A 15,786-nucleotide genomic window follows, 5' to 3' on the forward strand; every position below is an offset into this window, starting at 1 on the left:
AAGAAGTTGTTTACACTATGTATAAACTCACTAAACATTCACACACAAATACTCTTACTATCCTTGTGATGACCTTCTACTGACATAATTATTGCTATAAGTAATTATCTACTCTGTCTACACCCTAAACTCAACCCTAACCTTAACCTCAGTATCCAAGGAAATCTTTTTGCTTATTTAGTTTTTTTCTTTAAGAAACAAACAAACAAAAAGTTTGGTTGTCTTCTGGCTGTGCTGTGTTGTCTTGTTCATGCAGCGTGTCTTCTTTTGCATGACTCCTCATTGTCTACCTCATACACACAGGAAGTGGATCCTTCCTCAGCCAGCAAATCATGCCAGCTAACCTTGACCTCTATGGCTCCAATTGGCTGTCTGATTGGTGGAGTCAGACTGTCTTCCCTTTGTTTAACATTTAACAGGAACTTGGAAAGGCTTAAAACACGTTCGCTCCTTCCTCATGTTATGCAAGAGCCCTACAAAAATATTTAAACCTGCTCTTTTTTTATACAGTGACATTAATGAATATTGCATACTCCTGTCGAAAGTGTAACAAAGACACCACTCTCCGCTTGGCTTATAAAGCCCATCAAAATTTGTAATTTGAGTAGGGAATTATAATGGCAAGTCTGAGTTTGTAGAAATTCCTTTGCGCTTGCCAGGACCGAAAAGAGACCTGGGCAATTAGAATACAGTATATCATTGTTTGTGTTTGACAGCTTTTTCCAAAACATTTTCCAAACATTTAAGTCCCACTGCTCACCTCAGGTTCTTCCAGGACATCTAAACAGTTTATTAGCCATACATCATAATTTATGGCATTCTTTTTCTTGACATACTATCTATACAAATATTTTGATGCATTGACGCATACCACTTTGTATGACTTCTGCTGTTCCAGAACAACAAACAAGAGCATAGTTGAGATAGTTAAAGGCAAACACATGCTTGGTGTGAGATTTTGTTTCACCACCTTCTACAGGATTCAGGTTTCAGATATGTTTTTGCTTTTGTTTATTTGTTTATTTTTTGTTTCTAATCCTCTCTCTCTCTCTCTACCTTGTCTATGTACCTATCCCCATGTTCTCCTAATCACACGTTTGTGTTTTATGATCTTAACCATTTCGCCCATCTGTTCTTCCTGTGTCTTCTCCACTATCACTTTCTCTTATGCAGTAAGGTTCAGGCACGCATGGCCTTCTCCTTCTATCTCCAGCGGGTCCAGATGAGGCTGCTTGTAGAGAGCAGGACCAACACTACCCCTGCCTGGGCACAAAAGGACAGTGACCAGATGGTATTTGTTTTTTTATTATACATGATTTACTTTGAACATATATTCATACCACACCACAATTCTCAGTTCTGACTGGTCAGAAAGTGTTTATTAAATTTTCTTTGACCGCAGCTTGGACAGTCGTGCCAGCTGTTACGCAGATTGCAGGTGTATAATCACAGGGTTTTGTAAGATGGACACATTACAGTTATTTAGCATTTTGGGTGGGGTCTCCAAAAATAAATTTCTTTACATTTTCTGATATGGAAAAGTCTTCAGAATGGTGGCCTTTGTGGTTTCTTGCTAGTGCGTGATTACTGTTTCAAGCTGTTATAATGTAAGCAATAGCATGAACCAAGTTTTTTTATGGGCTTTTCACGACATTAAGAATTTAGAGTGGAAACACTTTAGGATGTGCTGTTATAGGAAAATAATCAATTTCAGAGTTGTAGCATCATCACACCACTACTTTGTTAATATATATTTATAGATGCGTGTCTGTGTGTGTATGTACACTCTCTGAGCACTTCATTAGGAACACCTGTACACATACATTAATGCAAATATCTACTGAGCATGTGGCAGCAGTGCATAAAATCATGCAGAAAAGGGCCTGCAGCTTCAGGTTATGTTCACATCAATCATCGGTAAAAATATGTGATCTCACTGATTTGATCATGGCATGATTGTTGGTGCCAGGCAGGCTGATTTGAGTATTTCTGTAACTGCTGATCTCCTGGGGTTTTCATCACACAACAGTCTCAGAATTTTCTCAGAATAGTGCGATAAAGAAAAAAATCCAGTAAATGGCAAAACAGAAACACCTTGCTGATTAGAGAGGTCAACGGAGAATGACCAGACTGGCTCGAGCTGACAGAAAAGCTACAGTAACTCGGATAACCGCTCTATACAATTGTGGTGAGCAGAAAAGCACCTCCGAATGCACAAGACGTCAAACATTGAGGTGGATGGGTTTCAACAGCAGAAGACTACATCGGGTTCCACTTCTGTCAACCAAGAACAGAAAGCTGAGGCTGCAGTGGGCACAGGCTTACCAAAACTGGACAGTTGAAGAATTGAAAAATGTAGCCTGGTCTAATGAATCTTGATTTCTGTTAAGAATTTGGCATGCATCATGAATCCTTGGACCTGCATTGTTTCAACAGTTTAGGATGGTGGAGGTGGTGTATTGGTGTGGGGAATGTTTTCTTGGCACACTTTGGGCATGTTAATATCAATCAGTCGTCGCTTGAATACCACATCCTATTTCAGTATTGTTGCTGACCATGTGCTTCTCTTCATGGCCACAATTTACCCATGTTCTATGGATATTTCCGGTATGATAATGCACCATGTCCAAGGCAAATGTTGTCTCAAACTGGTTTCATGAACATGACAATGAGTTCAGTGTTGTTCAGTGGTCTTCCCAGTCATCAGATCTGAATCCAATAGAACACCTTTGGGATGTGGTAGAATGGGAGGTTCGCAGCATGAAAGTGTACGTGAAAATCCCCCCCAGGAATTGGATGATGCAGTCATGTCAACGTGGACCAGAATCTCAATGGAATGTTTCCAACAGCTTGTGGAATCCATGCCATGAAGGATTGAGGCTTTTTTGAGTGCAAAGGGAGGCCCAACCCAGTATTAATTTAGTGTTCCTAATAAATTTCTTGGTGACTGTAGATACACACACACACACACACACACACACACATTTGGTGACCAGACCTGTGGTATTTTGATGTGATCTAATCTGGTCCTCTTTGAAAAAAGTTTCAATACCTCTGCTATAAAACAATTCTTTAATATTTTTCTTTCATGTCTTAACAGTACTAGAAAACTACTGTATGACCCCTTTGCTAAATTTCTCCATGTATAATTCAACCCTGTGTCATGCTGTAGGAGCTGGTAATGCGTTTTCTGATGCGAGCTGCCAGTAACCTGCAGCAGGACATGCAGGTGGTGTTACCCAGCCGCCAGCTTTCCCTGCCTGACCGCCGTCGCATACTGGCCCATCAGCTCGGAGAGTTCATCCACTGTTATAACCAGGTCTGATGTTACACATGTAATTGTAAGTTTTTTTGTATGGTAGATAAATGACTTAACTGAAGTCATATCTGTAACCTAGGAGACAGAACAACTGGTAAAATGTTTGGAAAAGCCTGAAGATGAAGACCGGTGCATCAATTCAAATGTGTTTCGGGAGTTTATTTTGGAAGCAAGGTTGGTGTGCTTAGTATCACTCCTTTTGTATGATATATTGGTCATGTGAACCCTTTAGTTACATATATAATATAATATCAGAGCAGGATTGAGTTTATTTATTTCTGGATTTGTCTTATTTCACCTGTTCAAAGTGAAAGTGATCTAGAAGATGTCCTCACTTTCTACACACACAAGAATAAGTCTGCCAGCGTGTTTCTGGGGAGTTCCAGAAGAGACCATTATGAAGAATGCGGTAAGGGCTCAGGAGCGCTAACAAAGCATCACAGCAGGCGAAGTAAGCATTTACACAGTATTTATGATGAATTAATATGCATGTCTGTGAAAACGATTGATTATTTTAATATATCTAATAGTATTACGACAAAACAACCGGTGTTGTTTTAATCTTGCGTATTTTTGCCAGTGATTCAAAGCCTATGACTACTAAAGGGTGGGAAATATCCTGGCATGTATATCTCTATGTGCTTGTCATCATTGATTAAATTCATGAAAGGAACATTGTGGAGTAAACTGACTTTTAGGATGCACACTGTAACACATTAGGAGCCCATGCCTAGGGTCAGATCATGGAGTAAACACTGGCAAATACATTCTCAGTTCCAAGGCAGGCTGAGATCAAACCAGGCCACACTGAAAAGTATCTGCAACATGGAAGAAAAAAAATCACAAGGACCTAAGGATTAGAACAATACTGAACTAAGGAAGTAGAAAATTTGGAGTACAAGAAAACTGTAAAAAAAAAAAATATTACAAACTAACACGAGAGAACTAGGATAATATGGATCTGTGAACACTAGATTTTGCAGAATTGCATTCGTGTAACCGACCACGGGAAAATCAATACTCGCTAATGAGGAGTTGTTTTATCAATGTTAATTTACAATAATTACTTTTTATATCTTACATCCACTACATTAAGGAACTGAAGAGTGTCAATAAAAATCACTTGTATGATATAAAAATGTTAGAATAATCACAGTGATATCACTACTCTATGATGGTGCTTATTTATTATCTTTCCCTCAATCCAGCTCCGGTAAAAGCCAAAGAAGGCTCTAGTGCTTCAGGATTGTCGCTGACTGCCAAGGCCGACTCACCAAAAAACAAAGAAATCCAAGAGAGTGTAACCAGACCAGGATGCAACAAAAGCAGTATAACTGTGAACACGAACAGCCATAGTAACACTATCCAAAATAGTGACAAATATAGAACATTAAATTATGGTGGACACAGAAACAACAAAATTCTAAATGGAAATACAGTGACAGAAGGTCAGCCTGAGGCCTCAACTGCCTTTGAGCCTCAAACTAATGAAAGCAAAACAAGAGGTTTACAAGATGGAGAAATTTGGAGTAAAAGATCCCACATTACAATTGTCGGAAATGACGAACTGTCAAAAATGGTTAAAGAGGTCATCGAGCAGCCTGCAAAAAGTTGTAAATTGCAAGTCAAGACCCAGGGTTCTCAGCACACGTCATCATATCGTGCAGCCCTAGACTGTGAGCATATCCACCTGCAGCAATGTTTCCCACGATCTGAACCTGAAGCTCAGCCCCAGGCTCAACCTCCTCCTTATATCCATCCTCCCCCACACCTGCATGCTGAATCTCAAAGCAAACCACAAACTACTTTATCTTCTTCATCCACAAATTCTCTGCGGCCTACACGAGTAACGTTGCCTTCATCAAATTCATATTCACCTGGATCATTTACAACTACTGAAGTGCTACAACAAACCCCGGGTTCACAAATGGCACAGCTGGTCACTAGTGGTGTTTCATCTTCTAGTGCCTGCACTACAAACATGTACAGTCAGAAAGTCTTGTGGCCCGCTTCTGCACCGCGAGGTAACCGTTTTATCTTCAGTCAGCTACACATAGAATGTATTACACTGTGTGCTCCCCCAACAAGAAGGTCACATGAAATAATTTCACAAAGAATGAGCTCTTAAACCTGCTGTATATTTTGCTCGTTTTTCAGTGAGTAATAAGGCCAGTAAGTCCAGACCTGCCTCTGCAGGAGTGGTTAAGGAGCCAGATTCACTCTCAGCACAGGCCCAGTCAAATCAGCAGGCTATTGTGGCTGCCCTGAAGAAACTAGTGGAGAAACAAGCAGCTCGCCAGTACAGCACCTCCAGCCACATTAGTCTCCTTACACAACATGTGAGTGCCCAGGGACTTATCATTTCTAGAGTAACAGCTCATTCACAGGAACTTATAATGGTTGATATGGTGAAGCGTTCTGCAAGGAGACATTTATTTAAAATTTATGGAAGGAGTCTTCAGTGTCGGCGCTTTGTAATCGATAGTAAGTTTTCCACCAAGGGACATTCTTCAGGACCGAGGGCTTTTTCATTCATATTAGCTTCAAGAAAGAACAAAAAGAAAGTTAGTGAAGGAACAACTGATTATAGCTGTTAAAATGTAACTGATAACAGGAACTAACTTGTCTCACGAAAGTTCTACAACACAAATCTATTAATTATGCGACTACAAACGGTTATCAAAATACGACATAATAATTTAAGGCTAATAATAAATGGATTACAGAATGTGTTATTTAACAAAGAAAAATAAAGAAGTTTTCTGTAAGAAGACTTTTATTTAACATTTATGGAAAGAGTCTCCAGTATCAACGTGTTATAACGGTATTAAGCAGGTTTTCTGGACAGGACTTGGCACCTCCTTTTTTTCTCGGTGATATGACTCATTTTGTTAACTTTGAGAGAAAGTCTTGTGAGGGAACAGCTGTTTATAGATGCTCTAACATAAGTGATAATAGTAACTATCACAACATAACTATAAATGGGTAAAATCATGACATGCCTTCATTAATAATCTGATAAATATTTTTATAAATTGCAGTTGTTGATTCTGGTATAAGAGGAATAAAACACACACACAAAGAAATTCATCACGGTTTGCGTCAGGCATCACACCATTTGTCTTTGGGGTAATATGTGTGCAGAATACAAGGTGCACGTTCATAGTTAATAGTACTCTGTCATGCCTACATTGGCACAGTACCAGAGATTCTACATGCTACTTTTTGTTGTTAGCATTTGATCATTTTGTTGGTGCCTAAGCAAAGCCAAACACCAGAGATGTACTGTAGGGTACAACATGGTGGCTTGTGGAAGATACAAAGCTTTGTGTGAGGTCTCATTATCAGATGCTCTACAGCAGAGGTGCTTTGTTTTGATATTTAACAGGCAGGCAGATTTTTTTTTTTCTGAGTAATTGATGCTTATAAATAGAAGAATGTAGCAAATTGGCACCAAGTGAGGGAGTAAGAGTGCTCTTGTTTTTTCTCTTCTATCATTTCTGCCCTGAAGGTTTTTTTTTTTTTTTTTTTGCAGTGGGAAGCCCACTGGCTGAGTTCCCTCCTAATTCCCTCCCTTCCTTTCTCCTTATTGCGATGTCACCAGACCACACAGACTGCACATTTTCTGCCTCCCCTTACTCTTTCACTCTAATGTATACTGTTACATTAGAAGGTGTTTGCTTTGTTTATCATAGAAAGTTCATTCGGGCACACAGCAAAATCCCCAGTGTTGAATTAACACCTAGAGTGTTGAATTAACTCTTTCAGTGTTCACTTGTGTCCGAGTGGATGTGAATAAACACTGTAGGTGTTAATTCAACACTGGATTTTATTGCACGTTACTTGGGCGGCTGTGGCTCAGGTGGTACAGCGGGTTGTCCACTAATTGTAGGGTTGGCGGTACAATTCCCGGCCCACAGGACTCCACATGCCAAAGTGTCTTTAGGCAAGACAATGAACCCCAAGTTGCTCCCGATGGCAAGCTAGCGTCTTGCAGGGCAGCTCTGCTGTCATTGGTGTGTGTGTGTGTGTGTGTGTGTGTGTGAATGGGTGAATGAGAAACAGTGTAAAGCCGCTAAGGTTTAAAAAAAAGCGCCAAATAAGTGCAGACCATTTACCATTTTACTTTCCAGCTTAGTTTTATGGATTAGATGAACAAATTTATGTCCTGCTTTATTTAGAGTTTAGAATTCATTCAAATGTAAAGCAAACTTTGTAGTGCTTCATGTATTAAGAGAGTGGGGCATAGAAAAAAATAGTGCATAAATATCAAAAAGACACAAACGTACATCAGAACCCACACAAAAATCCCACTGCATCTGCAAGGCATGATAAGCCAATTACACTTTTAGAGGCAGTTTTGCTGTCAGTATCTGCTGATGGGTCATAAAAGCATTGTGGTCACATAGTGAGATATTTATGTTCGCTTAGTTTGTTGAGTATTACTGTAAGTCTGTCAAATGCTGATATAGTTATAGTGCAAATTCAGTGCTCCAAGAACCTCTTCCGTTTGGGTGAACGTTTGTATTGATGAAAGACATAGCATCAGGATCTTATGTGTGTTTTTACGAGTTGACCATAAAGTTCTGGTGTGGTTTTCTTTTAAGTAGGCTATATCCAGTCTTCATATTATTTTGATATAATTGTTTGATCGATTATTTCCTCCATGCAATTTTTCATTACATCATCGAATTTTCAGCCAACGTGGCAAGTTTACATTTGGGTTTTGAATTTTGAGGAGTTGTGTGACATGCATTTGGATTTCCAAACAATTTGTATAATATCACATATGCTAATGAATTATTCCAAATTATACCACACCGCTGCTGAATGCTTCATTCTATTTGGTGTTAATTCATTTTCTATAACAGAATAGCTCAGACATTAGTTCTGGCTTTTAGGTTTATATTAATGTGCTTCTAATGTCATCATTTCTGTGGCAACAACTTAAACAGGGACTTGTATGGCAGATACAAGTAACTTTAACTTTTACTGTAACTTTAACTTTTCAAACATGGGAAAGTCTTTAGGATGGAGAGAGAGAGAGAGAAGAGAGGCTAGTGAGGGAAAGCTAAAAACTCAGTTGGATGGTGGATGGTGCAGTAAAAAGAAAACAAAAAACTAAATAATAATAATAGTAGTAGTAATAGTAGTAGTAGTAGTACAATTTCTATAAAATCAAATCAATCTAAAACCTATAAGATCCATTTAAAAATTGGTTGTCTAATGTCCACATGACCAATTTTTCATTGCTGATCTTCTGTCTGAGAGCTATTTAATAAAGTATATAATCACTTTCTAATTATCATCACCATTAGCAATATTTGTAAAGGGTTAGAATGGACACATGATATTGTAGGCGCTTTTAATATTTTTAGGTCCAAATTTTCATCCTTTTTTCTTTTTCTGATTAAAAAAAAACAGCACATTTGTTATTTTGCTGATTTTTTTTTTTTTTTTTGCATCCCTTGTAATAATTCACATAGTGAAATTATGTTGACTATATACTTGTCGAACATACACAGATTTTATTTCATATTAATAAACTCAAAACACTCTGCATTTACTTTGACAGAAAGTGTGGAGGCCTGCACGAGTTCAGTCGAGAGCATGTGAGATTGGGGGAAGGGGACAGAGCTTCCAGGCTGTGTCAGTTTATATTGGAGAGTTCAAAACATCTGCACGAATCATTCCAGATTAATATTCCGATTAGCTCATCTCACATCTGGCTCATCTTTTTATTAAAAAAAAAAAATAAGAACAATAAAACACTTCAGGAAAATGATCAACTTTGGGGTGGTAACAGTAACTCTGCTTGACGTGGGGCCGCATTATATCACCCCGGCGTTGATTATTTTCCTATAACAGCATGCCCCTCCATGTTTTATTCCTTTTGTACTTGATAACCACAACATCATTTGCTTGTACCTTCAACATTCCTCTACATTATACGTGTACAGTATATTAAATATGTTTGCAGGTTTGTCACATTATACATTACAGCTAATGTTCTGCTTGTTTTAAAGTTTTTTGTTTCGCATGTCTGATAAAAGATCACACATGATGATGATGATTTCTAGATGCCCCTTTCTATTAGGACTGTTATACAATTGTTATAGTCAGACTTAGAATGTCGCCCATGACCTTTGCCAGAAGAATATGATGGCCGGCCATCCTGTATTAACCTTTCAGCGTTACCAAGCATCTTTAGACAGACATGTACAAGCACACACCAATGCAGCCCAGACCGTTATATTCCCATAAAGACTCTGCCATCTTGGATTCTTGGTATTTTTTTCAAAACAATCTTTCGAGACAATTCATTTATCTACCAGCAAATCTTTTCGGCTGGAAAAACATCATATTTTCACTGACATATCTTTTTAGATATTGTCTGTACCTACACATAATAGAGAACTTGTTGATGATTTATGCATATTTTTAGCTCTTTGGTCAGTATGCCAGTAAAATGAACATTTAAGGGTCTGAAAAAGGCACATAGTTTGCATTTCTGACCTAAGTCAAGCAGCGTACATTTATCTTTTCAATGAAGTCATTACTCGAGGTTGGTCATCATCTCTGGCATGTGGCATGTTTGTAGTGTGGCTGAAATATGATGGCAATTTCCTTTAGTTTGTGCTGGCGACAGCCGGGGCACTACAGTGTGGCAATAGATCCACAGACAGGCTTAATCCAAATACAGGGATATTTTTATATAGCAGCTTTTTCTTGTAGCTCTTTCTGCAACAAATTAGTTTAAGAAACTTTTTTCTAATGGCTCAGAATTACATTTGGAATTAGAAGAGCGTTAATACCGTGCTCCATAGTGTGCCCGGTGTACTTTCATAATTAGTATGACTGAGAAGTGGAGCAAACTTACTCACTAAATGCTTGACATTTGCAGGTCATGCATGTTGTGTTTTGGAGTCACTGACCTTGATGTATATTGACAATTGACAAGGATGGCAGATCTCAACCAAATATGTGTAACATTAGAAAATAAACTCTTTCCCTGAAGCCCATGGAGGTTCCAAAGGTCTGCCTGTACTCTGTCAGATCTTGCATTAAATTAAACACCTGTCGCTGAGGAATGCCTGACATTTCCCCTTTCTCTGGTATGATAACCAGACAAACTGCTAAGCTGTTCACCTGTCTAGAAACGCAGCCTTAAACGCTGGGAAAATAAACAGCTCTGTCATCTCCAGAGGAGCAGGAAGAGCAGAAGTGGTATATTGCCATAGTTCCAAAATTCAATATTTTGAATCTGGAAGCTTTCTATTAGCTGTTTAATCTATCCAGCTGCCTAATTGCTCCAGTCTATATTACATCCTTTTCCCATGTCTTGGTCCAGTGCTTTTGATGACCCTAGGGTTTGTTTATAGTATATGTGTTCATTATTAGAGTGGGAAAGAGACAAAGAAGTGTGTAATTACATCCTGCGCTTAGAGACTAGCTGTCTGTATAATTGCTTATTTCCTAAACGTCTGTTAATGGCTCCATGAATGGATAACATCTCAATTCTGAGCTATAGAATTATGTGTTGATTTTACACACCACTGTTGTATTTGTGTGTCGTGAGTAGGAGCAGACAATTGTTTTTAATAGTTTCAACCAGTGAAGAAGTTAGTGACAGTAATAATGTAATAATGGCATGACAATAATTACAATAATAATGAGCAGAATAATGACACGAGAGAACAAGCTATAAGAATGATCACTGCTCTGGTCTTTAACTGGCTCTGCCTCACCACAACGTTATCTGCATAACATTTATTCATGCAATTGTTCATGCACTTACAAGGAAAAAAACAAACATATGCTGTGCGTAACCATACTAATGCAAACTACAAAAGTTTCTGCTCTTCTGTGTGTTAAACTCCAGTTTTTGAATATAAAAATTAGAGCTGTAAGTAAGAGAACAATATTTATTTTTGTTGTTATTTCATAACTTTTTATTTTTATTTTGCATAGCTGACCAACCTGAACCTAGCTAAAGGAGTTTTCCGCAGAGGAGTGCAGAGTGTCACGTCAGGAGCTCGGCCCGACACAGCGACAGCTCAACACTCAGGCATGAACCTCTCTGGTGCTGTGAGGTAAGTACACATTATGTGTGCGCCTGGTATGTGTGTGTGGACCAGGAGGGAGCAATGTTTAAACCCTTGCCTGCCAGGCTGACTTGTCAGAAGTTGTTTCACAAATCTTTTATAGGTTTGTGATAACAAGTGTAAACTATCACGCCATACAGCACTGTAATGTAGCATTAAACCAGTGTAGTTTTTGGTACCATTACAGTACATTTATGTATTTTGACTATTACAAATACACCCACTTTACGCACTAATGTGTCTGGAAGTGAACAAAGGGTAAGTGTTCCAGATTAGCTCTAGTATGTTTCCTCAGTGCCATGGTAAATGTTAGAATTGGAGTGAAATTGGGTTCTGTGGTTGCATCATGCATTACTTTTTCCCCAGTTTAATATAAAAACCTACAGAATTTAAAAACAAAAAATGTCCCTTATTGTATGTGGTTCTTTTCATGATGTAGAATGCGAATCACATTCTTTATGTGATGGGATAAAAGGGTTTCAGTGTATTGCCAGAGAAGCATGAATTGTCTGTAGAAATCGGTTCAGGGTGAAAGAGACAGAACTTCTCATCTGACTACCTGATTCACTCTCTCCCTTCAAGCAGTGCATGTTACAGAAAGATGTACTGAAAGTGCTTCATTGAAGAGGCAAATTAGAATTCTGTAAGCTTTCTCAGTGTAATCATTTCTGGACAATTTTATAGGTGCTTAGTTTGTGTTGGCTAAATCGGTCACAGGCAATAAAACCTTAAAGGCCAGTTTAATGGTCTCTGAAGAATCTTTAAAGAGAGCTGGGAGTCTACGTTTTGAAGGAAAAGCGGTCATTTAAGTGGTGAGACTGCTAGGCAGGTACTACGCCTTTGAAATGTAAGATTATCTTATCTGTTAAAGGCAGTGAAAAAGTTTTTTAGACATTTGTCTGTTAAATTCCTGGCGAATAAAGACAATCACCTACATATTCGTGTTGTCATCTCAGCAGGGGAGAACGTGAGAGTAAGTGGAAGATAACTGTGAAAAGAAGTAAAGTATAAATTCCTGTGCCTTTCTAGTTCATCATGAATTCCTAGAAATTAGAGTTGTACTAGAACTTGTATTGCAACATTGACTAAGTTTACATGGACAGCATTAATCTAATTATTGACCTCATTCTGAATAAGACAATACTGTGATTAAGGTGTTTATATGGATTGCTTTTAGAATATTCCTTTCATGTTCCTGTTTTACATGTTATAGAATATGAATTCGATTAACGGCACACGCCATTACGTCCCCACGCCAAACCGTCCGACGTTCCTCCAGAATTTCACGTATCAACATACAGCTCGTCTTCCTTATGGTACTGTATACAGTTATGGGTGTTTTGTATTTTTAATTTTATGAAAGCTTCAAGTGCAGTTAATTATTTGTCTTGCAATACATGCAAATAGATGACTGCTTGAAGCCATGGGCTGCGTCCGAAACTGCGTACTTGCCCACTATATATTAGCCGAAACACATGTATTTCACCTACTATATAGTAGGTAATATACTATATAGTACGTGGTTTGGGACGCAGCCGTGCTCTCTTGTTTGCCGTAAAACGGTCGAGCACTGCCGTCTGTGATCGTGTCCTGTCGCAAAATGGGGTGAAAACTCCCACACGACGTTAATAGTGTGATTAAGGTGTGTACATGTCTGTAACGCACGTCGATAATGTGGTTAAAGCAGGAATACTCCACATGTCTTAATTCAATTCGTGTTTACTTCGAGTATGACTTTAATCAAATTAAGGTAATAAAAAATGGCTGTTTACATGCTAGTTTCTTAATCAGAGTATCGTCTTAATAGGGTTAATATCGGATTATTGTTGTCCATGTAAATGTACTGAGTGTTACATGATGCTAAAATATTAGAACATAAAATGGGCACATTTATTGCGTGCATGCAGTAAGACACCTGGGAATTCATACTGCAGTATCGTCGCTTGTAAACTGAGGTGTTCATACAGTGCTTCCCACAGTGCCATGTAATGAGAGGAAGGGTTAAGCTTATGTGGTTTCCTCAGTTTTATAGTGATCGGTTGGTGACCATGTCTCAGACACTTTGGCCCTCATCTAGCCGTGTCTGTTTTTCTAGTCCAACCCTTCCTTAAGTATGGAACTGTCAAGGAATTCTTGGAATGTCTGGCTTTTCCCTTTTTAAAAAATGTTTTTATTTCCACAAAAGAAAGTAAAAGACGTAGTGAATTTCTAATCTTCTCACAGCATGCTTGCGTAGATATCCAAAACAGGCTTTCACATCTTATACGCTTAAATGCCTTGATGGCATATTCTGTTTCTGCTTTCTCATTATTATTTAATCCAGAGCACCTTTTCATCTACTCTGTTTGTACTGCTTGTGTTCAGTAAGCGCCATGCTGACTCTCCCGGAGTCCTCGATACTGTTGAGATTAGTAATAATTAATTGTTCTGTCCCCAGCGATTGCAGAATTCAGTCGTTTCCTTGACCTCTTCTTCCCTTGAAAGTCTTGGCAGTCGGATTTTGTTTGTGTTTAAAGGTTCATTTCTGGTCAAAATGTGGCATCTCTTTAGAACAGCATCTGCCTGGAACTTTCCACTGGCTGCTGTCTGCTGTGCACCAAACCGAGCAAAATTAAACCAAACCAGGCTGTTGCCACTCCTCACCTTGGATGAGGTCTGCGTATGCTGAAAGAATTCCAAAGCATAATTTTTAAAGATGTTATTAGGATATGTATGCCTGATTATGTTGACTTTAATTCTGTCTTTAATGTTTGATTTCCTGAGCCTTCGCTCTGTGTCCAGCATTTTGGGACCAGTGGTCTGTGCCAAACATGCTGAAGCCGTTAAGCATACTGACTCTTTAAGCCAAGGGGGTGAGGCGTGATGCCTTTCAAAGAGTAGGGGCCTTTGAAGTTGCTCTCGCCAGGGGCTGCCAGGTACGCTGTGTCAGCACTTCCAAACCATATTCCCACTGTTATTACTCCCCTCCTCCAAACCCATTGTACCGATACAGAGATATTCCAGAATTCCATATTCAGTTGTACCTGTAACCCTAAATACACTGCTGGAGCTCAAGATTGTGTCCTGCTGAAGAGAAGAACAAATAATGCAGCCTTTGGCTTGGTTTAATGTTCCATCCTGTATTTGTTGAGTACAACTGACAACTAAGTGAAGTAATCAGCAGAATATGTGACTGGTTGTTGAACGCCGTGATATTAGATTGTACCAGTGGTGTATGTCAAACATTGTAAACGATAATGTTGTTAAGTCTGTGAAATACTTCGGTAATTTAAGCTGCTCTTGGATCACTGATCGTGCGCTGTCTCTGCTCTTGGCTTAAACAGAGATTCGTTTCCAGTAAGTTATTGGGTACCGCTTGCAAACAGTAATAATAGGCAGGGTTTAGGATTGTAACGGAATGTCATAATTATTGCATATTTCGGGTTTGGAGTGCAGTTAGAAGAGAACGGAGCCCAGCATAAGACGATAATGTTGACTTTCTCTTCTAACTTGGCTGACATTCCAGTTCTACATCGGTTTTCTTCTACGTTTGACATAACAAAAAGGCTCTAAGGCTGTATTTAGAGTCGGTGACTTAAGTCAGCAAATGAAGTTTAAAAATGACGTCAATACACGGGGAAAGTTCTCCGTATTCAGACGCTTAACTTGACTTTCTGGGCAGCCCATTCAGAATATTAAAAATATTCACATGCTGAGCCATCAGCCAAAAAACTGCTCCGAAGCATCACTTCTCCTGATGTTTAACAGCGGCTATCAGGTGCTTTTCCTTATGTACAGATCCCGGGTCCAAATTGTTTCAGACATGTAAAACTTTTTCTTATGGTCCTTAATGTGCTTAATGGTATTTTTTTAACTGCTTATGTATATTATATTCATTGCCTGATTTGTGCAGGTCAACATAAACCATGTGTCTCTCTTAAGAATGTAGCAATACAGATGAATTGTTTCATTCTGTACAAGCTCTTATGTCTGTAGATTGAACAATGCAACAAACTGCATAATAAAGTAGGCTGTGTATTATAAGATAGCATTTATTATGTGATGTGAAATAAACATTTAAATTTGATCAAGCCACACTCACTGCTACTGAAAACATATCTTCCACTTTATTTCAACTCAGAAGAAGCTACATGGGTTTCAAAAAATATACAAACCTCTCCTAATCACAGTTTTACACAGCACACTAGCATACTACTGAACAAGCTCCTGTGTTCATCGTCAAGCAGGAGCTGGAAAAATTCTTTAAGGTTTGGTCTATGAGGGCGCTTTGACTTCTCTGTAAATTGTAACAGTGACTGGTGAACTGAAATAATACATTGTGATGACTTTGCCAAATATGTGTACATTACACTGGCACTAATA

General features: G+C 38.7%; 1 protein-coding gene across 6 annotated transcripts in view; it reads left to right on the forward strand.

The window, feature by feature from the left end:
- The window catches only part of ttll5 (tubulin tyrosine ligase-like family, member 5), an 87,857-nt gene that overhangs the window by 41,411 nt on the left and 30,660 nt on the right, over nt 1–15,786 (forward strand). For 5 of the 6 annotated variants that reach the window (XR_001813625.3, XR_001813627.3, XR_001813624.3 and 2 more), the window contains exons 23-29: nt 1,174–1,291; nt 3,173–3,319; nt 3,399–3,493; nt 3,628–3,770; nt 4,528–5,343; nt 5,477–5,658; nt 11,291–11,412. Coding sequence is in view for 2 of the 6 variants with exons in the window: in XM_017476488.3 (XP_017331977.2) it covers nt 1,174–1,291; nt 3,173–3,319; nt 3,399–3,493; nt 3,628–3,770; nt 4,528–5,343; nt 5,477–5,658; nt 11,291–11,412 (1,623 nt within the window). In the remaining 4 variants the exon portion in view is untranslated. The remainder of the gene's footprint in view (nt 1–1,173; nt 1,292–3,172; nt 3,320–3,398; nt 3,494–3,627; nt 3,771–4,527; nt 5,344–5,476; nt 5,659–11,290; nt 11,413–15,786) is intronic. The other variant, XM_017476489.3, reaches the window with a different exon arrangement.

The sequence above is a fragment of the Ictalurus punctatus genome, chromosome 9 (genome assembly GCF_001660625.3).
Source record: "Ictalurus punctatus breed USDA103 chromosome 9, Coco_2.0, whole genome shotgun sequence".
Taxonomy (NCBI): Eukaryota; Metazoa; Chordata; class Actinopteri; order Siluriformes; family Ictaluridae; genus Ictalurus; species Ictalurus punctatus.